At 42.2% G+C, this 24771-nt stretch overlaps 1 protein-coding gene across 1 annotated transcript; it reads left to right on the forward strand.

The window, feature by feature from the left end:
• Positions 1-879: 879 nt before the first annotated feature.
• Positions 880-23069, forward strand: xrn1 (5'-3' exoribonuclease 1). The gene is made up of 41 exons (XM_085377688.1): positions 880-1121; positions 2126-2358; positions 2845-2942; positions 3815-3924; positions 4023-4133; positions 4216-4301; positions 4389-4476; positions 4606-4774; positions 6629-6696; positions 6831-6968; positions 7067-7239; positions 7886-7975; positions 8268-8424; positions 8571-8690; positions 8796-8965; positions 9088-9205; positions 9428-9523; positions 9756-9859; positions 9993-10127; positions 10282-10444; positions 10794-10907; positions 12637-12735; positions 12829-12944; positions 13066-13212; positions 13331-13420; positions 13984-14119; positions 14233-14289; positions 16292-16424; positions 16536-16605; positions 17735-17930; positions 18076-18165; positions 18264-18347; positions 18759-18803; positions 18987-19067; positions 19193-19330; positions 19422-19557; positions 19638-19801; positions 19910-20023; positions 20129-20225; positions 21123-21304; positions 21838-23069. The coding sequence occupies exons 1-41, from the start codon at positions 1047-1049 to the stop codon at positions 22165-22167; spliced, it is 5121 nt and encodes a 1706-aa protein (XP_085233814.1). The 5' UTR covers positions 880-1046; the 3' UTR covers positions 22168-23069.
• The last annotated feature ends 1702 nt before the right edge of the window (positions 23070-24771 follow it).

The following is a 24771-nucleotide window of genomic DNA, read 5'->3' on the forward strand; positions in this document are numbered from 1 at the left end:
CACCAGCCTTCCAATTAATAGTTGACCCTCTCTACCTCCTGAGCTACAGCCATCAGGTGGGACTGTCTGTTCAGATTTCATGGTTTCGTATAGTGTATACTGTGCTGGCCTGCGTTTTTCTGTTAAAACTCAAAAACTGACTGCTCAGTTTGGGCAGCATGCATTCAGATTTGAGGTTTTGAGTAAACAAATTTCAAGTAGGTCTAATCTACCTCTGCAAACCTTATGAAAGTTATATTCAGCATCATAGAAAAGGCAAAGTTGTACATTAGGTGGAAATGTGGAACTGTCTTGCTGAGGGGAAACTAGTTCTTCATTTCAGGCTTTGCAGTGGGCCTTGCAAGCCAGACGGGCCCTGTAACAGTGTGTTCTTTCTTTCATATCAGTTGATCTGATTTTTCAGTTCCTATTAGATTCAGAATGACACAGCACACACTGTTCCTACTTCCCAGCCTTGGGAGTTCATATTTAATATAGGCACCCTTAGTTATCTTGGAAATTGTATAAGATTCCTGATATTTCTGGATTCAGATGTTAAGTAGGCTGTTTTCAAAAACTTGATGTTTTGGGGTAACTCAACCTCTATAAAAAACAAAAACAAAAAACAACCATTTACTCACTTTTGTAATAAATATTATATAACATTTATTGCAAAGTTATTTTCTAGCAAACAACAAATTTACGTTTAATACAACATTTTGTAAAAATGTTTTGGCTTATTTATTTTAAATATTTTCTACGTAGAAATATGCATTACGTTGTACTATGTACTTATGAGATGTCAAAAAGAAAGCAAGTAAACAAACACAAAATTACAAAAAACGGAACAAATGTTTTCTCGAAAAGCGGCGGAACGATTTTTCCGGCGGACAACGGACAACCAGCTACTTAGCAGCCGTTGGAAACAAAACCTGAGTCTAAAGCAAGTTCTCATGTAACCAGGTTAAACCCCAGCTACATTGTAGTTCCTCGCATAGGCGAACACCTCCATCCAGTTTTTGCTGTTTACTGTTTTTACCTAGAGGCTGAAGAGGTTTGTTGTGAAGATGGGAGTGCCAAAATTTTACCGCTGGATTTCGGAACGCTACCCTTGTCTCAGTGAAGTTGTCAAGGAACATCAGGTAGGAAAACAGCGGTGACTGGTTAGCTTCACAGACCGCTGTCATTGGTAGCCACAGTGCTAGCGTAGCTAGCTGTTCGCTATCAGAGAGCTATAGCGGGCCGCGGAACTAAAATTCCACGTAGCTTACCAATGGTTTTCTGGCGAATGGACATCTCTGCTTTTAGCACACATTCTTCACTTCATCCTTTTGTTAAACACAGGATAGGCATGACGTTATTAACCAAATTCCATCACTAATATGCTATTTTGGTCTCCATTGTGCGCTTATTCGCACTAAACAAATAAAATGTTAATGAGTTACCACTGGGTAATTTTGGCCTTTGTTGGTCAGGAACATTCTAAACAACAATAAGCTCTTGCAGTTGGCTAACTAACTGATTTTTATGATAACTAGAGATCTATAGGGGCTCGGGTAGTTATTGTTACCAGCTGGTTAACAGTAACTGCGCTTTACAATGAACTTGTTTGAAATGTCAGAAGTATGAGCTCAGCCTGTTGGCCACAGCTCGAATAACGTGAGAGTTTAGGCTACTTGAGTAACTGCGGGGGGACTTGAACCACTTTCTACACTCTGAGCAGAAAGGAAGCCGCTATTTCACTCCCCCAGCAGTAGTTTCATCAGCGCACATTGTTCAGTGTCACCCTCCTTACCTCAGACAGCTTTGCATTTGTATTAAAGCAGTAAATAACCACCTTTAGCAGAAAATTGGTAACAGTAAATATGGGAATTATGTTTCATGTCGGTACCGGTGTAAATAAAACGGAACAAACATAAAGGTCTGATGTTATCAAAGGTGGATGGCATACTCATGAGACTGTTTTTAATGTGTCAGGTGAAAGGAGCTTACTATCTTGTTTTTATGACTGTCAAATATACCCTCCTTTAACTCATCAGCCTCCTAAAAACATCTGCCACACCTGAAAGATCTCGTCATTGTGAGCGTTTACAGATAAGTCATGTTCCTGAATGTACTAGGTATGTGATCAGTTTGTCTTTGTCAGATTCCAGAGTTTGACAACTTCTATCTGGACATGAACGGCATCATCCACCAGTGTTCTCACCCAAACGATGAGGATGTCCACTTTCGCATTTCTGAGGAAAAGATTTTTGCAGACATCTTCCATTACCTGGAGGTGCTCTTCAGGATCATCAAGCCTCGCAAGGTTTTCTTCATGGCGGTGGATGGTGTGGCGCCAAGGGCGAAGATGAACCAGCAGAGAGGACGTAGATTCAGGTTGTGATGGATGAATAAATCTAAATGAATAAATGCTAATCCTATCATAATACTTGTTGAGAATCACTAAATTTAGGATATTGGGAGTAGCTTTTCTTGAACTGACCAAATAAAGAGATGGAATTTTATTAGCATGCCTGTACCCTGATGTTGAATCCAAACTATAAATAATGCCACGTTCTCTCTTAGTTATCTGATTATAGTGTCATGTCTGTTTTCAGATATATTTAGAGATGTTGGGTATAATTATGTGATGTTTCTGAGGCTGCAGTTGTAAACCTGAGCCCTATGTGAGTTACCTTTATAAGGAAGAATGAGCAGCAAACAGGCTTGAGCTAAAATACAACATTTTGTGCTTCAGTGTTACAGACAGGAGGGGAAACACAGACTGCAGGCAGAGACACAGCCTGAGACTTTGAATTTGACCTTCTCTCTTTTATATCTACTTGTGGGTGTGCGCTTGTGTGTGGGTGTCTGTGTGTCTAGGTCCGCCAAAGAAGCAGAGGAAAAGATAAAAAAAGCTTTGGATAAAGGAGAGGTGCTTCCCACAGAGGCTCGCTTCGACTCCAACTGTATCACTCCTGGTAAGGAAGATCTAAAGCTTCATGCAAAGATGCTCATCACACAGACACAGATCAGAACCACCTGATACAGTTTAACACCTGAATTTATTTTTGTGTCCCTGTGTTTTTTATATGTGTACTGTATGTGATATTTTTATTAAAAACATGTTTGCATGTCAGATGTAAACATCCAGTGACTCGTTTTTCAACATTGACATTTTAGCCAAAGCGCATCGTTGGTATTTACCTAGAATCATTAGCGAATAGGTCATCGCAGAGATGTAATATTTTCCCAAGGAGTGGATGTGAGGGAATGTACAAAGAAGTGGAAAACCTTGTGGGACAAATATATTTATCCCAGGATAAAAAGAGAAAAGTGCCAGAAGCAAAGAGTGGAGACCCAGGAGGGGGAAAACAGAATCCAGAATCTTATTTGTTTCTATCGATTGGCACTGCGTTTAAAACACCAGGATACTACCACACTGTGTTTAACACATGACGAACCAGGACGGGTATAAATGTGTGGAACGGCATACCGACAACTACACTGGCAACTTACGTAGCCTACTTTGTAGGCTCTATGAAGATTCCCTGCAGAAGTTTAAATCAGGCGTTATATAAGACAGATTTCCCATTTCAACCCAAGCAGGACAAAACCCAGCCTATGTACCTCTTCTGTTAGTCTTGAGCCTGGATTAACTGTAAGGGTCCTGTTTCAAACTCTGTCAAATTAAATATGCAGATCTGTCTGGTGTAGCGACTCCTTGGGAAAGCAGAACTGAGCAGCTGAAAACACTTGGGTTGCTCAGTTCTTCTTGGATCCTTAAGAGATATACAGAGAACAGGTCTCTGAAAATGTTAGCAGTTCTTTTAATCTCAAATCCTTCTTCCAGGCACTGAGTTCATGGTGCGACTTCAGGAACAGCTCAAGTATTTCGTCCACAACAAGCTCTCCAATGACAAGCTATGGGAGAATGTCAAAGTGTACTTGTCTGGTCACGAGGTGGGTGTGAGTGGTGTATGTGTAACTGTTGTATGTACTGTTGTACTGTTTCTGAGTCGGTAATAAATGTATTAAGTTTGTGTTTCTTCTCTTTACAGACACCAGGGGAGGGGGAACACAAAATCATGGAGTTTATTCGGTCAGAGAACACCAAGCCCAATCATGACCCCAACACGCGACACTGCCTGTACGGCCTGGATGCTGACCTGGTACGTTTAAACAGATCGTTGATGAACATTTTGCTCAAATCAGTGCCTGAAGGTTCAGTCTGTCCTTCACTCTGTGTTGTAGATTATGTTGGGTTTGACCAGCCACGAGCCAAACTTCGCTCTGCTCAGGGAGGAAGTCCGCTTTGGAGGGAAGAAATCCCAGAAGAGGTTCTTCTCTTCTTCTCTTCAGTCTATTTTGTCTTTCTTTGTTTTGCTGCATTGTTTTGTGAACCCTGCTCTTTTGTTCCATTTCAGGATAACAGCTCCAGAGGAGACCACTTTTCACTTGCTTCACTTGTCTCTGATGAGAGAGTATATCGACTACGAGTTCTCTGAGCTCAAGGTGAGACAAGCGTGCCTAAAGTGGGCAGCTTTTAAATGCCAGGCGAGATTTCATATTATGATAAATTTTTAATATATGCTTTTTAAATTGTATTGTATGACGTCTAAATGTTTGCGCCTCTTTTTTCAGAATAAGATGGGTTCCGATTATGACCTGGAGCGAGTAATAGATGACTGGATTCTAATGGGTTTCCTGGTAGGAAACGATTTCATCCCTCACCTCCCCAACCTTCACATCAATCATGACGCTCTACCGTTGCTGTACAAGACGTACATGAGTGTACTACCAAGCCTGGGGGGTAAGACCAGACTCGTATCTTGTGTTTTTCCTCAGTTTTTAGTTTTAGTTTCTTCTTTCAGTTTGGTTTTCAGTGTCATTTCTGTTGGAACCAAACATTTCAATTCAGTTTTAAATGTTTTAAAGTGTTTAGCTTAGGCTTATTTGATTCCATAATAATTATAGTGGATTGCAACATGTGCAGTGAGGTTTCTTCATGCTTGTTGTGTTGCAACATTTGACGAAATCATCTATTGGTGAGACAGATGCATACACTGTATCCTTTTAGTGGTTTACTCTTTAGGACTTCGCTCTGTCCCCTGTAACGAACTGTAGTCTAAACAAATTTGGATTTCAAAAGCATGAAAAATATTTATTTATTTTTGAACACACACTCAGCGAAAAAGATGAAATACAGCTGAAATGCGAAAAAAAAAGAAAGCCACCATGCTGTATTCATGTATATTCTATTGAGTTCAATTAAATTGTATCTCTATAATTTAATTGAATGTTGTGCCACAATTTTCTCCAGCTAAACAAAAACAAAACTGAGGTAATAGTCTTTGGCGCCAAAGAAAAACGATTACAGGTCACCAGAGAACTTCAATCTATACATCTAAAAACCACAAACCAGGCGAGAAATTTGGGTGTAGTGATGGATGCAGACCTAAACTTAGAAAAACACATTAAGACAATAACAAAGTCAGCTTACTATCACCTCAAGAATATTTCAAGGATAAAAGATCTGATGTCTCAACAGGACCTGGAAAAACTAGTCCATGCATTCATCTTTAGTAGGCTTGATTACTGTAACAGCATCTTTACAGGTCTACCTAAAAAATCAGTCAGACAACTACAGCTCATTCAGAACTCTGCTGCTCGAGTCCTCACTAAGACCAAAAAAGTGGACCACATCAGTCCAGCTCTGAGGTCCTTACACTGGCTGCCTGTCCGTCAGAGGATAGACTTTAAAGTTCTGATGCTGGCCTATAAAGCTCTGAATGGTTTAGGACCAAAATACATCAGTGACCTCCTGACCCAGTATGAACCATCCAGATCCCTCAGGTCATCTGGATCCGGTCTTTTATCAGTTCCCAGAGTCAGAACCAGACACGGAGAAGCTGCATTCAGCTTTTATGCTCCATATATCTGGAACAAACTCCCAGAAAGCCTCAGATCAGCTGAAACACTCAGTTTATTTAAATCCAGGTTGAACCTGTTCTCAGCTGCATTTGAATAAAGCACCAAATCCACACTTTTAAGCTTAAATTTCAAAACTTACATTTTAACTACTGATTTTTTAAAAAAAATATTTTTTAATCAATTTTAAATTATGCTTTTTATTTGTTTTTGTTTTTTAATGTCTCTGTAAAGCACTTTGAATCACCTTGCTGTTGAATTGTGCTATATAAATAAACTTGCCTTGCCTATTGCACCACAGTTGACTCAAGGTGCACTTTATACTGTAAGCTAAAGACCCAACAATTATACAGAGAAAAGCCCAACAATCAGCTGACCCCCTATGACCAAGTGGGAAGGAAAAACTCCCTTTGAACAGGAAGAAACCTTTTAAACGTGAAGCTGGCAGAATTACCCTGAGCCTGGTTCTGGCGGCTCCAACTTTATCATGTGACAAAGTCCCCCCCCCAGAAAAAGAACTGATGCAGCAGGGATGTATTTTTTGAGCATTTATTCAGAATTTGAAAGCCTCTCATACACAAAATATGTTGTTTTTTTGTTTGTTCCATGTGCTGTGCTTGTCCAGCTGGCCCAGATAGTTTAGAATTGTCAACCAGTACAATATAGAAAAACATTCATGTCCCACTTGTTTATTGTCATTCACATATATAAAATAATGTCCCCGTGTTTGTTTTAGGTTATCTGAATGAGAACGGTCACTTAAACCTCAGAAACTTTGAGAAATACCTGGAGAAGCTTGCTGAGGTGAGACACTAGTTTCTATTTAAGGGTCATTCATTTTAAGATCAAGTCCCATATACTGATTGATGTCGTTTGCTATGAAACAAATGTATTCTGCCAAAATGTACTTCTTTTTTTTTTTCCCCATGTCTTGCCAGTTTGACCGGGAACATTTTAATGAGGTCTTTGTGGATTTGAAGTGGTTTGAAAGCAAAGTTGGTAACAAATATCTGAATGAAGCTGCTGGACTGGCAGCTGAGAAGGAAGCTGCCAGCAAAGACGCCAGAAAGAATGAGGTAGGGACCAGCACTGAAAATATGCATTGTGTCTTTCAGCATTGTTTTCATGTCTGTCTCTTTCCAGTGATTGACTTTTTAAAAAAAAATATCTGTAGGATTCTGCTCTCTGTCTGGCTTCCCTGACTACATCAGAGAAAGTCACCGGAGAGGAAAAAGCAGCAGTGGCAGCAGATGATGAAGAGGAGGAGGATGATATCTTTGAAACAGAGTTCAGACAGTACAAACGCACATACTACATGAGCAAGATCGGCGTGGACGTGGTGTCTGAGTGAGTGAACTTATACAAACGCATACAAAAAGCAAATTATGGGAAGAAGAAAGCTAAAAATGATTGGGACAGAAGTTTGACACTTTTCATTGTTTTAACTCTTAGTTTCACTTCACCTCTTTGTTTGTTGTATCTTCGTTCGGTGACTGGCTGAGACAGAGTGAAGTTAGAATGACCAGTGTTCAATAACGCGGATAAATGATTGGTCACCACTCCCCCCCCCCCCCCCCCCCCTTTTCTTTTTCTTTTTTTTTTGGAAAAGTGTTCACCAGCACAAAAACAAAACTTTGAGGTTCAGGCGTCCACCATTGGAACAATGCTCATCTATGACCGAAAAATCAACATCATAATAGGTGCACTTTAAGATGTTGTACAGCAGCCTTTACCTCGTCATACCTTTTAAAGGGTAAAACTATTAAGACTGACAAAATCTGTTTTTCTCCCTTATCAGCAGTTAGAATAGACATGCTTGTGTGTCTGTCTGTGTGCGTGTGTGTTGCTGTTTCCCAGCAGTGTGATGCCCTTTTACTAGTTTCCTTTTTTAAACGATCCCATTGGTAGGGAAGTGACTTGGCTAAATGTTAACAGTGCCCTTCATCACAGCAGCTTGCACTTTGTAACTATGTTTTCACTCTTCCATTTGCAGTGAGTTTCTAGCCAACCAAGCCAAGTGTTATGTGGAAGGTATCCAGTGGATTCTCCACTACTATTACCATGGAGTTCAGTCCTGGAGCTGGTGAGTGCTTCTTTCTTCTGTGTAATTTACTCCCTGATCTTTCTCTTTCTGTTATTGGAGAATTCAGCTCATTAACAGTCTCACAGAAATGTGGGAGGATTGAAAGAGAGGCTCAAATTTCCACATATTTCTACACAGCAGGCTTTAATGAGGGTTTCTGAACCTTTACTGTCTAATAAAAGTTATTTCACAGAAAAAGTGGATTGATTGATTTGCTTTGGGGAGAAGAACAATAAGTAAATGATTTCCTTCTTTAAACCTCTATATTGAGTATTATGTGTTATCTCTGCAGGTACTACCCCTACCACTACGCTCCCTACCTGTCAGACATCAGGAATGTATCTGGGTTAAAGCTGACCTTTGAGCATGGACAGCCCTTCATGCCCTTCCAGCAGCTGTTGGCAGTCCTGCCTGCTGCCAGCATGGAACTGCTGCCCGAGTGTTACAGGGTAACAAATGCAAATCCAAGTTCACTCATATAAAATGCACAAGATGTACTCTAAGAAATAAAAATATAATTTAATATAGAAATCGTTTTAACATTAGGACAGGAAGTATACAGGGGATCGTAATACTGTATTTTGTTATGTTTCAGCATCTGATGACTAGTGAAAGTTCAGCTATTATTGAGTACTACCCTCTTGACTTTAAAACTGACCTGAATGGCAAGCAGCAGGAGTGGGAGGCTGTGGTGCTCATTCCATTCATAGATGAGGTAAACACACAATTCAAAATGAAGAAATGGCACAGGTCTGTTGTCGAAATCAAATTTGACAACTTGTAACTGTGTGTAACTTTATGTTGTGTGTGTATCGAACAGAGGTGCTTATTAGCAGCCATGGAGGCCTGCAACAGGAAGCTGACAAAAGAAGAGAAGGCCAGGAACTGCCACACAGAGTGTGCAGTCTACTCGTACGACAGGGAAATGGACTTCGCCTACGCCTCCCCCCTGCCTCAACTGTTCCCCGACATCGTCCACTGCCACGTCAGGTAGATGCCTTTAACGATCCTCATTGTTTCTGAAAACAACTCATGCGTTTGGTCCTACTGAGGTGAAATTCAACAGTCATATTTGTCTGTGGCTGATTGCCTTTTGCGGTTGATCATCACAGGACAGCGCACATCCCCATGGATGCTTGGCAAGTTTCATTAGATCACGTCAGCAAGCCCGTTGACCGCTCAGCTCTGTACTTCTGTGGCTTTCCCACCTTACAACACATCAAACACAAGGTGGGCATGTGCATAACTGAACTACTACTAAACTGTTCAAAGTTGGAGCGAACCTGGTTAAATACGTCTTAACTCACAACCAACGTATGAATCTGAAATTAATTCTGCCAATTTAAGAAGAAGAAAAAAGAAGTATAGCAAGTTTAGTAAATTCAGCAGTCTTTATAAGATGATCTCCCTTTCTCAAACTCTCATGCTCTGGCTCCTTCACTGTCGTTTCAGTTTTACAAGAAGAAAGGCGGGGTGGTCGTGTTCCAGCAGAGTAGCAGAGGGGAGAACATGTTGCTGGATATCCTCCCCAACCAGGAAGGGGAAACGGTGAGCTTTTGTTTATGTTTTTAGATCTAGTTTAATAAAGCTTCAACACTTTATTATTAAGAACTGATCAATTGTCCCTTGGAAGTCTTGGAATCACTGTCTATACAATTAAAAGAACTGCATAAAATATTTTTTACACCCAGTCACCTCTTGGTCTTATTCTAGGAACATTGGCAGTCTCCTTATCCTCTGTGTCTCTGCCTCTCTCCTTCTTTCTTGTCATTATCTTCAGACATGTGATGATGTTGCTGCACAAGTTCTGGGAAAGCCTGTGTTTGTCAACTGGCCTCATCTAGAGGAAGCTCGCATCATTGCAGTGTCAGACGGAGAAACGAAGTAAGAGCTGGCTTTGCTATGACTGCTGACTTTTCTGGTAGATGTGTAGAAAAATCTGAAACTGAAAAATCTGAAAATATTATATTGAGACTTTAGTGACTTTACAAGTGAATTTTTGCAACTTGTTCTGAAGATTTTATCTTGAGGAACCACCGGGTGTCCAAAGAGTGTATGACAGGCCGAGCACTCCTCCTCCCGCCAAAGTCACCTGTCTGTCTGACAAGGAGCAGAAGGACTGGATTAAGGATGTCCAAGGAATCACTGAATAGTAAGAAACTCAGCAAAATAATGCAAGTGTTTGAGTTTGTATGCATCTTCAGTCATTTCTACTCTTTCATATTATTGAAACAATCCTTCTGTTCTTTGCCAGAACCATCATATTCTTTGGCTTCTTTAGTTATTTATGCTTTTCTTTCTCGTAGTTATTTGAAGAGGAAAGGCATCGTGATAAACGAGACAGAGGTGGTTTTATACGGCCAACTGCTGACTGGAAGAAAATACGTTCCCAAAGCCAATGGTGTGGTGGAACTGGAGAAACAGTGGGCCAAACAGGTCCTCCCCTTTGCCTACCAGGCGGTTGTTAAGGTACCTGCACACAAACATGATAGCGAGAAGAAAACGGAGAATAATGGGTGAAAGACTCTTATAGCAGTGTATATGTCACTGAGGCTGTGGTGTTTCTCAGCAGGGTCTTCATGCTGCAGGAAAATAGAAGAAAACCTGCTTAAGCTGAGGAGTGCAGCCATATTAATGAAACTAAACCCTGAAATAAACCCAACACATGCTTTCAGTTTCTTTCTGGTTATTGTCAGAGTAGTTTTAGGCAAATTTAGGTTTACTGCACATGGTTTTGATTTTATCACCTTTTTTTTCTTTTTTAAGTGTTTATAGATATTATTTTAAAGACACTTCTTCCTTATCTTCATGGTCTCAGGATATCAAAGCCTTCTGCTCATCTCTGGCCTGCTTCAAGAGCTTAGATGAGCTCTTTCCTCCAACAACAACCGTCTTCATGGTGGGAAACCCGTACTACGGTGCCATGGGAGAGGTATGTTATCCACTGTTTGCTCTCTTAGTCTGTGGATTACTCCCTCGTTACCCAAGTTACTCTTTTTATTAATTTAAACCAAGAATCCGAGTATAATGTCCGTGTTTTCACACTGTCACATTCAATATAAGTGAAGAAACAAAACACTGTGCCCCGAGCTGTCACCTGTGCATTAATATCATCGGCGACTGTCAGATAAGTTTGATTTCCACAATCATTTTTTCGATACTCTGAGGGGAAAAAGACAAAAAAATTAAGAGGCTTATTTATATAGTTTAGAACAGATCTGTGAAAAACACCTTCTGTTTCAAGCTTAATGATGTAATGCAAAACAATATGAACATAACATTGATAAGAACTTAGTGATTCCATTATCAATTCGATTCCTTATTGGTTCTCATATCGATTCTCATTGACTGAGCTTGGAGACTCACCAGCATCACTAAGCAGCATATCAAAGGCATTGCATTCATGACCTGTGGGTCAAATGTTTGTGCATGTTGGAGGTATTTCCCCTCTTTGCTGAGATCAGTGTTGGGGCCATTACTCATTATACACAGAACCCTTTTCTTACAGGTAATGCATTATGTTACTTACCGTATTTCCCGGACTACAAAGCGCACCTGAATATTAGCCGCACAAGCTAAAATCAGGGGAAAATCCTGTTTTGTACATACAATAGCCGCACCTGACTAAAAGCCGCAGGTGTTTCAATGTTGACTCATCATATGTAAGAGAATATGCACAAAGCGAATTGTCAGGAAAGAGATGGCTGTTTGGAGACACACCCCTTTTATTAATATTTTGAAAAACAAGTTATGGGTACATATTTGCACATGTAGTACATAACAGTAACCTGCAGCACACCAGAACAATAGATTCGGCCTACCTTTTAGGCTCAGGTGCAGCGACACGGCTTTAACAAGAAGAAAAGTCAGTCATTCACCACCATCTTTCTCTTCTTCCTGCCCACTGAAACCACCAAAGTCCTCTCCTCCAGTGTCGGATACGAACAGGCTCAGGATGGCTTCGTCATCCACTCTCCGCTTCTCTCCTTCGTTGTCACTTACAAAACCAAAGAAATCCTCGTTGTCAGAGTCGAACACCCTCTGAAGGGCCGTGGCGGTGTCCTCCTCTCCATCATGCAGCAGTCCAGCCCTTCAAAATCCGTTGGTGATCGTGGATGTTTTCACACTTTTCCACGCTGTCAGAATCCACCGGTGGAGTTGAGCATAACTTGCTTTTCGCAAGTTTATCCCCGCTCGTCATCCACGCCTCCCGCTGAACGCGTAGCGCTACTTTGAAGTTTGTTTTTCGCGCTACTTCGTACGGCACTACGTTGCCTGGCGGACGGACACGTGACCAACATACCACTCTTGAACCCCGATCCTTCCGCCAGGCAACGTAGTGCCGTACAACAGCAGAACAAACAAAACAAATCCTCTTACGATATGACAACAATCATGGACAATCCATAGAAAAGCCGCACCTGACTAAAAGCTGCAGGGTTCAAAGCTGGTGCTTATAGCCCGACAATTACGGTAATTTCTCCCAGGAGAAAGTAATTTCTTACACTACTCATTACTTTACTTTCATGTTACTCTGTAAATTGACCTGAAACACACCGTCTCTTAATTACCATGGCAGGTATAGAAATCCAGCCATTTTTTAAAAAGTCTATCTGATTAATGCTCCACATCTCCATATTCATATTAATATAAATTTTCAGGTGCAAGATTCCCAAGATGTCATCAAAGATGGGCGGATTCGAGTGGTCTTCAGTGTGCCACATGAGCCACAGCTGGAGCCCTTAATCCAGAACCAACACGTAAGACGAGCTCGTGGAGTCGTTCTGTGGATATGTACGTTTAGTTTTGCGAGTTTTCTCCCCTCACCTTATACGTTTTTGTGTGTCGTGTAGAAATACAGCGTGAAATACAGTCCTGGATACGTTCTGGCCTCTCGTCTCGGCATCACCGGTTACCTCGTCTCCCGCTTCTCTGGAAGCATCTTCATTGGTAGAGGCTCTAAGAAGAAGTGAGTGCTTATGTAGAAATGCCACAAGGATATCTGCAGTGAGTTGAGCTGTTGTTGGCACCACGTCACGTATTCAGGTACAGTCCTTGTCTAAGCTTTCAGTCTTCTTCACTGTGTCCAGTCCCTGTGGGGAGCAAAGAGCTAACGTTGGCCTGAACCTCAAGTTCAACAAGAAGAACGAGGAAGTTCCCGGATACACCAAGAGAACTGAAAAAGAGTGGCTCTACTCTGCTGCTGTGGAGGAGCTGCTGGCTGAATACCTGGACAGGTAAAACAAATGAGTCGTTTTGAAAACCGCTGTTCTTTAACTTATGTATTAATGTTCGGTTATCCTATGAATTGAACGAAGCTTTTAGAAATGATGGTGCGGTTGTGTTTCTTTGTAGATTTTCAGAGGTGTTCAACAACGTGGCCAGAAACAGTCACGATGATGTTTTCTATGAAGATGACATTTGGCCTGGAGAAGACCAGAATGGGTAAAACGGACGCTTCAGCCATGTGGGCCCTGGCCTTACTTAGTCCCCTGCCAAGGTTGCGTTCACTCCATCCTGCTGGGAAAAAACTTGTTTAGGGATCATAGATGTATATAAAAGATGGACGTAGCTTACAGGTCTTAAAAGTGTAGCTGATGCTGAGGTGTCTAAAAGCTGTATTCATTCTTGTGGCCATCAGGTGGCGACATCTCTAGCTACATAAAGAAGCACTTATAGAAGTCTGTGTGAAATTGTCCTCTTTCAAAATACATTTCTAGTTTAAATTCACACTGAATAAGCTATGAAGTCCATCTTTAGGGGGGGGATGCTTTAAAGCACCATCCTGCCTGATATGTTCTCACTTGGTGTCTCATTTGTCAGCTGGATCACCTTTGGTTAGTAAGGGTAAAAGTTCTCAGCATAAAGCTTCACCCGCCGGTGATGACAAGGAGTTTAGAGCCAGGGGTTGTCATCTTGTTCTTGCACCAATGTCTGAAGGTTGAAGATTAAATAAATGAATGACTAAATGACTTTTTTTTTTTTTTTTTTTTTTTTTAACCCAACAGGGCAGAGAAGGTAGCAGAAATCACTTCATGGTTAAAAAGTCACCCAGTTAGCTCCATCAGCAGGGCATCCTGTGACCTCCAAGTGCTGGATGCTGCAATCGTGGAGAGGATCGAGGAAGCAGTGGAGAAGACCAAGGTGACAGCTACAGACTTCAGAAGTCAGAAGTTCTTTGTGTATTCACTGCATTTCCATTCACACGCCTCTCCCTCTGTACCTTCTCCATTCCTGCCTCGCTCTCGCCGACTTAGGTGAAGAAGAGCACCAAGAAAGTCCGCGTCACAGTCAAGCCTCACCTCCTCTTCAGGGTGAGTACCTTTGGCATGCACGTATTAACATCGTGCCTGTAAAGAAAGGGGCTGTGGTTGTGTTATAAAAAAACCCGTAGGACTGGTAACCCCATAAAGACCTGTCAGCCAAAGTTCAGATGATTTAAAGCAGTTTAATATCAAACAACAATCACATGTAATATTTTTTGGAAATTCCTGTGTAGCAATAAAAAGGATTATGCAGCTGCTTCAAGGAGGAATCCAACATAGTTGCTTAACATTTTACACACAGCTGACTCAGAACAAGTACAAACCAGATGGGAAGGTTATGAAAGGAAAACATGCTGTGGACCAAGATGATGACCAACATCAGAAAATTCAAGGCATCATGCCCTGGAAAAAGAAAACGCATAACAAAAAGAAATGGATAGGACCTGTCATGGTCCTGTCATGGTCCTGTCACATCAACACCGGGGTGAAAAAGGCCCGACAGCGTCTCTACCACCTCAGACGCTTGAGAGACTTCCGACTGCCCTCCAAGGTGCTCAGGAACCATAGAGAGCATCCTGGCGGGAAACATCTTAACCTGGTTCGGAAACAGCACCATGCAGGACAGACGAGCTCTACAGAGGGTTGTGCGGTCAGCTGAGCGCACCATCCACCATCCCTGACCTGCACTCAATCTACAGCAGGCGGTGCTGGACCAAGGCCAGGAAGATGGTGAAGGACCTCAGCCATCCCAACAACAGACTGTTCTCTCTGTTGAGGTCAGGAAAGCGATTCCGCTCCCTGAAGACCAACACAGAGAGACTGAGGAGGAGCTTCTTCCTGCAGGCGATACGGTCTCTCAATCACACCACCACACAGTACTGACCCACACATACAGTTCTTACACACACTGGACATTCTGGACATTTGTTTACACTAGTGGCCACTGCACTGCGTGGTCATCTAATCAAATCACTTTATCACAAGTCACTTAAATATGTGGATTGCACAACCCTGGACATTTCTTCATTACCATTTATTACTCGTACAGCTGCTGTTATTGTTCTATATTTCTTCATATATTCTTATATATTTTCTATATTGTGTATTTTGTTGTAGTTATTTTATTTTAACTTTAATTTTTATATTTTGTTTTATTCTTTCCTAGTTAAATTTACCCTTCATTTTAATTTTCATATTTATTTCCTCTCCTATTCATAGTCTTTTTTTTTTTTTTAGGTCACGAGCAGTTGTGTAAGCATTTCACTGCACATCGTACTGTGTATGACTGTATGTGACGAATTGAATTTGAATTTAGAAAATGGCACAAACAAGTGTTTATGATGAAGCATTGGGAAACAGGCTACAGCTGGCTTGTAAGGCTGCGACACAAGTCACCCGTTTAACCTCTGATAAATGTTGTTTATTAACAAAAGAAGAGATTAAGCCCAAAGGCTGGGCAGCAAAAGAGAGAGCAAGGGAGTGGGTTGGGATGTCCTGCGTCTGTCATCAGACTGCAACACTGTGAAGTCAGGACGGATCAGACCAAAGGTGCATGTGCAACACAAGAAAACTGTAGCAGTGACCGTGATCTGGAACAGCCTCATTTCTTGTGTTTGGAAGAAAAGCCTGTTGCAGTGGGCTTAAGAGAAGCAACTGTGGACTTTGGCTGATTGGATGAAACTGATGTTCAGTGATGAATTACAAATGTGCAGTGGCCACAGAGATGATGCTGGGTGTGCTGTGCTCCACGCAATCATGACCGGGGTTGCAGGTCAAATTTCAGACTCATCCTGTATGGTTTATGGTTATATGCGTGAGTGTGCATTCTCAATGCACCCTGATTGTTTGTGAGCTAATATTTGAAATGACACTGAAACAGCCAGCAGCCAAATGTCCTATTACTTTTGAACCCCTGGCATTTTCATGCAGTGTGTTTAAGGATGTTTACCACACAGTCTCTCTCTCTCTTTTTAATTTTTTTTTCCTAATCAGTTAATTTAAAAGATCAATGGCAGATTAGTTGATAACATTAATAAAAATATGTGTGCAGCCCTTGGAGCAGCAGCAGGGTGTAGTTCCAGACCCAGACGCGGAATATCGTCTGTTTGACAGAGTCATCAACATCAGGGAGAGCTTCACCGTCCCGCTGGGACTCAGAGGGACAATCATTGGCATTAAAGGAGGTGAGGACACCCGTCAGCCGTCATTGTCCTCATATGCAAAGTCTGCACATATCAAGGGTAACACACAAGAGCGTGATTAACAGTATACCGTATCTGTGTCTGTTTCTTTAGCGGAGCGCGAGGCAGAGGTTCTCTATGAAGTGCTGTTTGATGAAGAATTTGCTGGAGGTCTCAACATCAGGTAACCATGAGTGTGCTGCTGCTGAACATCCAGACTGGCCAACAGCCTGTATCCACAGGCTGTGAGGCTCCTGAACTCTCTGCCCCCCTCTCACGGACAATAACCATATCCAACTTCTTAATAGCACTGAACTTACTTGTCATGTTCTCATGTTGTTTCTAAGGATTGTCTTATTGCACTGGAGTCACACTGGGTTAAATATTTACACTTGGGTTTTAAGGGGTATTTATTATTTTCTTCATTATTTTCTTTACGGGTTGTACGGAAGCCCCAAATGCAATTTCATTGTTCTCTGACAATGACAATAAATAAATAAATACTAAATACTATGTAATTAGTGTTGGGAATGGTCAGTTCTAAACAATTCCCAATTTACAAACATGAAATGGGAGGGCATTTGATTTTGCTGCCAGATCACATACTTTAATCCATTACCCACTGAGCTGCAGTGGGCAGGGGAAGAGCAGAGAGGTCTTTGCTGCCTGTTGTTAATGTTAGTTGTTGTTTTTTATTAGTCATAGGTTGCACATGAACGCTCACCTGGATGGCAGGAGTAATCATCCGTTAATGGTTCCCAACAGTTGTTTAAAGCAGATTTGTTAAGCAAACATTCCAGATGGTTGTTCAAACAGATTCCCCAAGTAGTTTGTTCACTGCACACAAACACATGTGTGAGCATGTCACAGGCAGCGGCCAGATCACATCAGTCTGTCCTCCTCCAAAGCAGCTCTGAATGGATAAAAGTGTTCGCTTGTCTTATACGCTGCCATCACAGTCACCCTGAAACGAACTGCTCATGGATCAGTGTTAGATGGCTAACTAAACTTCATTAAAACCTACTGTTACTTTGACAATAATTGACAAGACTTTTTCTTCTTTGACTGAATTACTACGTCATACCGTCAACTTCAGTGTTCAGTTTCTTTACACCAGACAGAAAAAGCTGCAGAGTGCGCAGTCTTTTACAAAACGGTTACATAAAGCACAAGAAGAGGGTAAAACACAAAATCATACAGTCAGGCTGTAACAGAATACACACGATGTCCATACCAGGATACTGTTGGAGTAAAGGTGTTCCTCTTTACAGCAGACGGTCACAGCTGCTTTGCCTCTTCATGTGCTTCCTCAGGTGCACATCTTCTCGTTGTTACCGCCTCCCTCCCTGCGCCCTGATCAACCTTTCCCACGGAGCACGGGTTGATCACACTGGCCACAAACTCACCGCCATCGTCAAACCGCAGCCTGCCACTGGCGGCAACTTCAGCTCGTACCGGCAGCTGGCAGGCCTGAACCACTCTCCTCGTTCACCTTTTATCCCCACACAGGTAGGAGGGTGGAATGCTCACAGTAGATTCATGTACAAATTATTCCCCAGTTTGGAATAGTGGAAATGATTTGGAATTTCCACAGTTTCACCTAAATCCCTCCTCTTTCTCCTCTTTCACTGTTCCAACTGCTTTTTATTTGTAGCATAACAACAAACATGGTGTGGCAAAGGCTGCCTCACAGGGCAACAGGAGCTCTCCCTCAAAAGGTCCCATCCAAAAGCACCAGGTCAGGGTAAGAGCAGGTTTTGCTCCATTTGGCCTAACTGTTATAGTCTCTCAGCAATGCGTGTAACATGACTTGTTTCTACATATGTCGTTCTCTCCATCCAGAACAAAGAGGAGTACAGTAATGTATGGCAGTCTCTGCAGAACACAGGCCCTCCTAACAAGCCTCCTGCTCACTGGCACAACAATGTAAGTTTTCAGTGAAACAGACACCAGCTTTTTAGATTCCTCTAAAACTTCTCTCTCACTGTCCTAGGAGTCCAGCAGGAATTTTAAGGAAAAACTAGTAATGCTGAGAAATATTTACTGTATTGTCCTTATTTTAGTTCAAGTGAACTTGTAATGGTTTCAAATAAATAACCACATACTTTCCCAAACCAGACTGAACCTTATAGATGTGATACAGAAATTCCTCCATGAATGCTGATGTGATTGCTTCAGGATTTAACAGTGAAGTGACATAGGCACTTAGGAACTTTGTTTTTATATAGGAATTTAACCAGAATACAAAGAGTGCTCTGGTGATGTTCCTTATTTCACTACTAATTCTTGAATTACGCTTTTAAAACAATAGTTTTAAAAAAGTGTTTCGGGTTCTAGGAAGGACATTCCCAGCAGGGGAAGAACCAACCCGCCAGCAAATCTGTGAGTCGACACATCAGCTGTTTCTGTTGTGCACAATTGGTTAAGTTTATCATGTTAAATTCATCAGTTTTTATTTTTGGTTTTCACATGTTCATGTTAACAGCGACGTGCGTTTGCATGAATTGCTCTGTGTTGTATTTGCGTGGACTGGATTAGAATTGATGATGTGTGTATTGTTCACAGACCCCACCTGCTGGCATCAGACTGTTGAAGAAAAATGAAGATGTCAGCTCCTTTATTCCCTCACACAATATAGCCAACAAGGTGCAGAAACACAAATCCTTCTTTTGACTTCTGCCTGTTTTTGGTTTTTCAGGGTTATCTCTGGTCAGAATCTCGTACCCTGAACAAGACGATGATTTACAGTTTCTTTACTTTTTCTTACTCAGGCTGAAACACAATTTGAGGACCTCATTGCCAATCTAAAAATCTCCAAGGGTAACCAGCAAACCCCACCCCCTCCTGCCCCTCCACAAGGAGGTGACAGCCAGCCAGATGGCCCATTATCCCCACAGTCTTTTGCCATGGTAAATATGTGGTGAAGCCAAAATAAGAGGAACCTCTGAGTTTTAGAAGAACCACTTAGCATAAATGATCGTGTGTGGTTTGTTGCTATAGAAGGGAACCCTGGTGCTGAAGGAGATGCTTAAAATTGACAGCACTGGAACAGGAAGTCAATCTGCTCAAGAGACGTCAAACAGCACCCCCCCTGCTGGCCAGCAGCAGAACAGGAGACGATCGTCAAAGAAACTCGGTAGCTTAGTGATTTCTAAATCCCAGGCAAATTTCTTCTCTGTATTCTCCTCCTTATGATCATTACTTTTCTCCCTCCAGCTGCAAAAATAAACGTCCCACACGGCGACGCGCCTGTGTTGCCTTCTCCGGCACCTGCTGCCTCTGCCAACGCCCTGCTGGGCAGTAAGGTGTCAGACCTGGCCTGCATCTGTGGGGCTTTAGGTATGGCGCCACCTGACTTCAGCTTCATGCGCAACAGACAGGTAACACGCTCTATTTTCTGTTTCTGTTACGTCACACTTTTTTCTACTCTGCGTTTCCCACTTTCACAAGTGCCCCACTGTGAATCATTTCCATTAACACCGACGCAGGGTCTAGTGCTGTGTCAGGTGAAACTGTCCAACGGGTTGATGGTTCATGGCCCACAGTGCCAGTCAGAACACGATGCCAAGGAGAAAGCTGCTTTCTTTGCACTTCAGAGACTGGTATACACACAAACGCAGATATTTGATTCACAAGTGTGAGAGGCTGAACTTTGTAACCAATGAGATAAACATTAAATGTGTTGCTGACCCTCTGTGCATCTGTAGAACTCACTCGGGTCAGGCTTCCCCCTCCCACCTCCTCTGTACACAGGAGTGGGTCAGATACGACCTCCCCACATGGGAGCTGTCTTCAACCAACAAGGTGAGTCTGTCTTTCTTTAAGGTTTCATCAATGAATTTAGAAACATCAGTTTAAGGTGTTCCATAGTGTAGTGGGTCGAGGTCACCTGGTGTAAAATTCTGCCAGATTAAACATACAGAGCTAGGGCTGTTCGATATAACGACATATATCGGAGGACGATATGAAAACATCTGTCGTTTCATTTTACGCTATCGTTTGTTTCATGGTGTCGCAAAATAAACTGTTTACGGCAATATTTTTTCATCGTTTTGATGGTCACTGTGGAATTTCTTAAAGTTCTCTCTTTCTCTTATATTTAATGTAACCACACTACGGAGGGACTAGCGCCTGGTTTAATGCGTAGTCCTTAGCAACGACGATGGTAAAACCATCGCGTGGCTCTGCCGTCCGCTTGTTTATTTTCCACATAAACATTTCACAATAAAGCTGAAGATCCTGTTGAGATTTTTCAAAGTAAACTGAAACACGTGAAAGAGTACGCAGTGTTTACGGACGAGAGGCCAAAAAGAGCCGTCAGGTGCTCAAAAATAAACCTCAGAACAGGCTTTTTCTCGCAGCATGCCATGTCATAAATACTCACAAAAAAAGCTGCGGCTGTTTCAACTTATGTAACACTCGACTCCAGGTACACGACGCCCAGCTGGAAACGCGTCGAGTTGCCCGAGATTCACAGAATTTACAGAAAATGCAAAATGTTTGTGATTTTTATATCGTTGTCGGGACGATAAATGTCTTATATCGGATATGAGATTTTGATTATCGCCCTATGCAGAGCTCCTCAGTGTGGTGAACCCTTGTGACAGGGGATGAATTAATAGTAGCAGCATTCATATCAAATTTTTTAAGCCTTAAAAATGATCTTTTTTTTAATCTTAGGAGTATGCTCTTGTTTTCCAGGTGGTGTGCTGTTGCCCCCACAGGGTTACGGTCCTGCTCCTCTCTGGGGAATGACGGTGCCTCCTCAGCACCACCAAAACCAGCCATTCTACGGCCCACCGGGGACTTTCCCTGGCGCTGCGCGCCCCCAGCCTGCAACGACACTGCCCATTGGCTCACACAACCAGTTCATCCCCTTACAGGTAACACATAAGCCCTTTTTCCATAAGGACCTACTTGGATCGGTTCGACTTGTTTTACCATTACAATTGAGTATCACCTAGTGTGCTTAGGGTCATTATAGCAACATGGCGGAGCGTCCTGTAACGCCATTTGTATGCAACACGGATGATACAACAAAGGTGGGCGTCTAGGCGATGTTGTACCTGCTGCTCGATTTGTGGCTTTTCGTCAGACTCGGGACCACAGTGTTGTTTCTGTGTAGCCATTTCTCCCGTTGCAGGCTTTCAAAAGTTACAGATTTCATATTTGTGAAGGAAGTGCCCTCACGACTCATTGACGCCAATGAGTAGCCAGTTGGTGGCATGCAGTCTATTAGTTGGTAGTACCAGGTACCAGATACTACCAACTAACAGAAAACCCTGAAAACTGTGTCGAGCCGACCACAGGAGGTGCTAATGGAAAAAGGTTAATACAGCGTTCCCATTTATCTTTTCCTGTGCAGACGTAGGCCAGGTTGGTAACTCAGCTTTCTGTTTATCTTTCACCTTGTCAGGTGACTAAGAAACGAGTGTCGGCAAATAAAAGGAACCAGGAAACTCGAGAGTTTTACAGTGCTGCCCAAACTGTTGCTAAGAACCAAGCACAGAAATCCCAGAACCAGCCAACTGGCCAATTGCAAGGTCAGACTGAACCACAGAGCGTTAAAATCCACCAACAAGCTGTTAACTGCGACCTCTCCTCTGGTGACTCCACGACGACGGCACTGCATACACCACCTAGGCAAACCATGCCAGCAACAGGCCACACCCCCAGCTCTGCCTCCAAGAGACGGCAAAGGAAGCTAGCAGTCAACTTTGAGGCAGCTCAAGTCTCAGAATCATGAGGTGTGTGTGTGTGTGTGTGTGTGTGTCTGTCTCAGCATTCCTGATCAAACTCTCATCGATGTGAAAGTCATTACAGAGCCAAGAGCAGCTTCAGACGAGCCTTTTTATTTTTCAGCAATGAAACATGTAAATGTGCTTCACTGCTCAACTTGCAGACTCCTCCTCAGGAGTTCAGGTCTGTGCCACATTATCGTAGTTCCCCACTAAAGGAGGTTTATTACAGCTCGTCTTTTCTTTGTAGCACTAACTTTGTACTCGCCCAGTCAGTGCTGAGGCCACAAAACATTCCAAAGCGACCCCTCAGACTACAGACCACAAGCGAGGTTCTGATTTTCATGATCATTTATTATACTAAAATTAACTGGTTTTATCCACGATACAGCTCTGTGTCCACCTGTCTTGAACCTCAGTCATGCAGGCCTACATGCTGGTTAGCTCGGGGAAAGTCACAGCAGCCTGCCGGTGATCTCTATGCCTGTTTGCAGCCAATTTCACTCTGGCAACTGTCAGCAACCACTCACCAAGAGGCTGCAGAATACACACTTTCCCCGAGCAACCGTCAGCTCCCTGACACATCTTCTGGGGGCCTTTTCTAACTACTTGTGTTTGTTGCTTTTGTTGGATGTTGCTCTCAGCAGTGATTGTGGTGACTACAGTGTTATGTTAGACAAAAAGAAATGCCTAAAGTCATACACACAAACCCCCAATAGTAATAAACCGCCAGCTTTGTTCACCTGCTCGAGCAGAGAAGATTAGTGTCTCCACAGGAGCAGATTTGGAAGCAGTCTTGTGACTACATTTCATTTTGAGTGGTTAAGAAAACCTCGTGCTGAAGTGAGACGCTGCCTTAAAAAGGGAATGATTTCTTTCTTTTTTTTCCTTTTTTTTTTTTTTTGATTAAGAGGACCTTTGACATAACTCTAAAAACATGCATCACTGAGAGCATTTCATATTTCCTTGAGGGGGCATTAACAGTGAACAGCCTGTAGAGTTGGACTCCTGACGGTCTCAGTCTTCCTTCCCAGCTGAGAGGTTTTCAGACTCCAGGTGTTGCTGGATGAGACTTCATGGACTGAAAAAAGACGTCTGAGTGCAGCAGGTTCAACCCTCCTCTGTTAGCATGGTGTGCAGGTCCCAATAACATGTGACGTGGACCTTGTTCTCAGGGACATGTAGCTGTGGTAGAAGCCCCCATTGCATACATCACATTTTTAAACAAGTTTATGCAGAAATCGGGGCCTTCTATTGTTGCTACAGCCATTCATGCCATCGTAGAGCAGCTCTATCCTGTTTGGAAGGGTGATGTTTTATTGTTTCTGGGGTTTGGTCATCGTTGCTCACACACCGCCTTTTATTTACTTCAGGCTCATCGTTTTTTTTTTCTTAAAGACTTTTCATGGTTTGTTAACAGCACCTAGAAACAAACAAATTCACACCACCTGCACAAATGCAGAACTATGAGGAAATCCCAAATTATTCGAGTCCACACACACACACACACACACACACACACACACACACACACACACACACACACACTTGCCACTGCAGAGCTGTTTAACACCAGCACAGATAGTTTCACACACCTACAGAGAGGTTCCTTTTTGCTGTTGGAAAATGGTCTGATTCTTCTCTTCGGCTCTGCCGGACCTGCAGGAACGTTCACACTGCTACAGTCAAGAGTTTCCAAAAGCATCTTATGCTTATTATGGGTGGATTTTATCCAGGTTTAAAAAAAAAAGATCTTAACCTGATTTCTTTTTGAGTCGAAATTAAATTTTTTGGAGTGATCTACTGAAGATGTTTGATTAGGGCTGTATCTCTTGTTTATAATAAGGAGCCTGCTAATTTCTGTGCCAGTTACTATTGAAATTCTTTGGTTTACAGTCGCCTTTTTATCCAACTTTAATAATTATCTGTGCACAGTGTTAATTTTACACCTTGTGAATATGGAGTCTCTTGAAATTTATCGATGTCTTCATCAAATATCTGTTTGACCCACATTGTAGTGATTGTTTCAAGGTTTATTTCACTGTGATAGTCGTGTTATTATTGTAGGAGCTTGCTATTAACTGTGTAGAGCACAGGCCTCACACAGCTGATGACAGCTAAGCTTCAGAATCCTGATCAGGTGTCCGACCTGATATAGTCTCATTTCAGAGCGGCTTTATATCTGTCAGCACAGCCCAAATATAAGACAGCAGTAGAGTTTTAATAGGAAACATACTCGTCCGTGGAGTGAACCACGTGTCTAAGATGCTTTTGGAAACATAGCTCAGCTCCTGGTCGGTGCTTTTCTAAATCTGATATAAATTCTCAGCTGAGTTAGCCACTTCCACGCATCACTACATAGTCACACATAAATAATCTCACCATTTTTAAAAAGGCTTTTCTTTTTTGAACTATAGATTTTACGGACATCCTTTTTATAGACGATCTTGATTTTTTTTTTTTTTGTAAGTAATTCGACTATCGCTTCAGTAATGTTTGTGGTAAAGCCGCTGTAGAGACAAATTAAATTGTACTTACCCAGACCATGTTTTGTATTTAACCGGTCCTTGTTTTGAGGGATGCAGGCTTACAGTAATTTCCCCCCCTTTTTT

Source organism: Diplotaxodon limnothrissa, linkage group LG18, assembly GCF_057381915.1.
Source record: "Diplotaxodon limnothrissa isolate DT_005_m linkage group LG18, D_limnothrissa_male_GT1.1, whole genome shotgun sequence".
NCBI classification, from domain to species: domain Eukaryota; kingdom Metazoa; phylum Chordata; class Actinopteri; order Cichliformes; family Cichlidae; genus Diplotaxodon; species Diplotaxodon limnothrissa.

Coding starts and splice junctions, on each gene's coding strand:
- xrn1 (XM_085377688.1), top strand. CDS start 1,047: ATGGGAGTGCCAAAATTTTACCGCTGGATTTCGGAACGCTACCCTTGT. Junction 4,775..6,628: donor TGTACTACCAAGCCTGGGGG/GTAAGACCAGAC, acceptor TGTTTGTTTTAG/GTTATCTGAATGAGAACGGT. Junction 19,802..19,909: donor GCTTCATGCGCAACAGACAG/GTAACACGCTCT, acceptor ACACCGACGCAG/GGTCTAGTGCTGTGTCAGGT.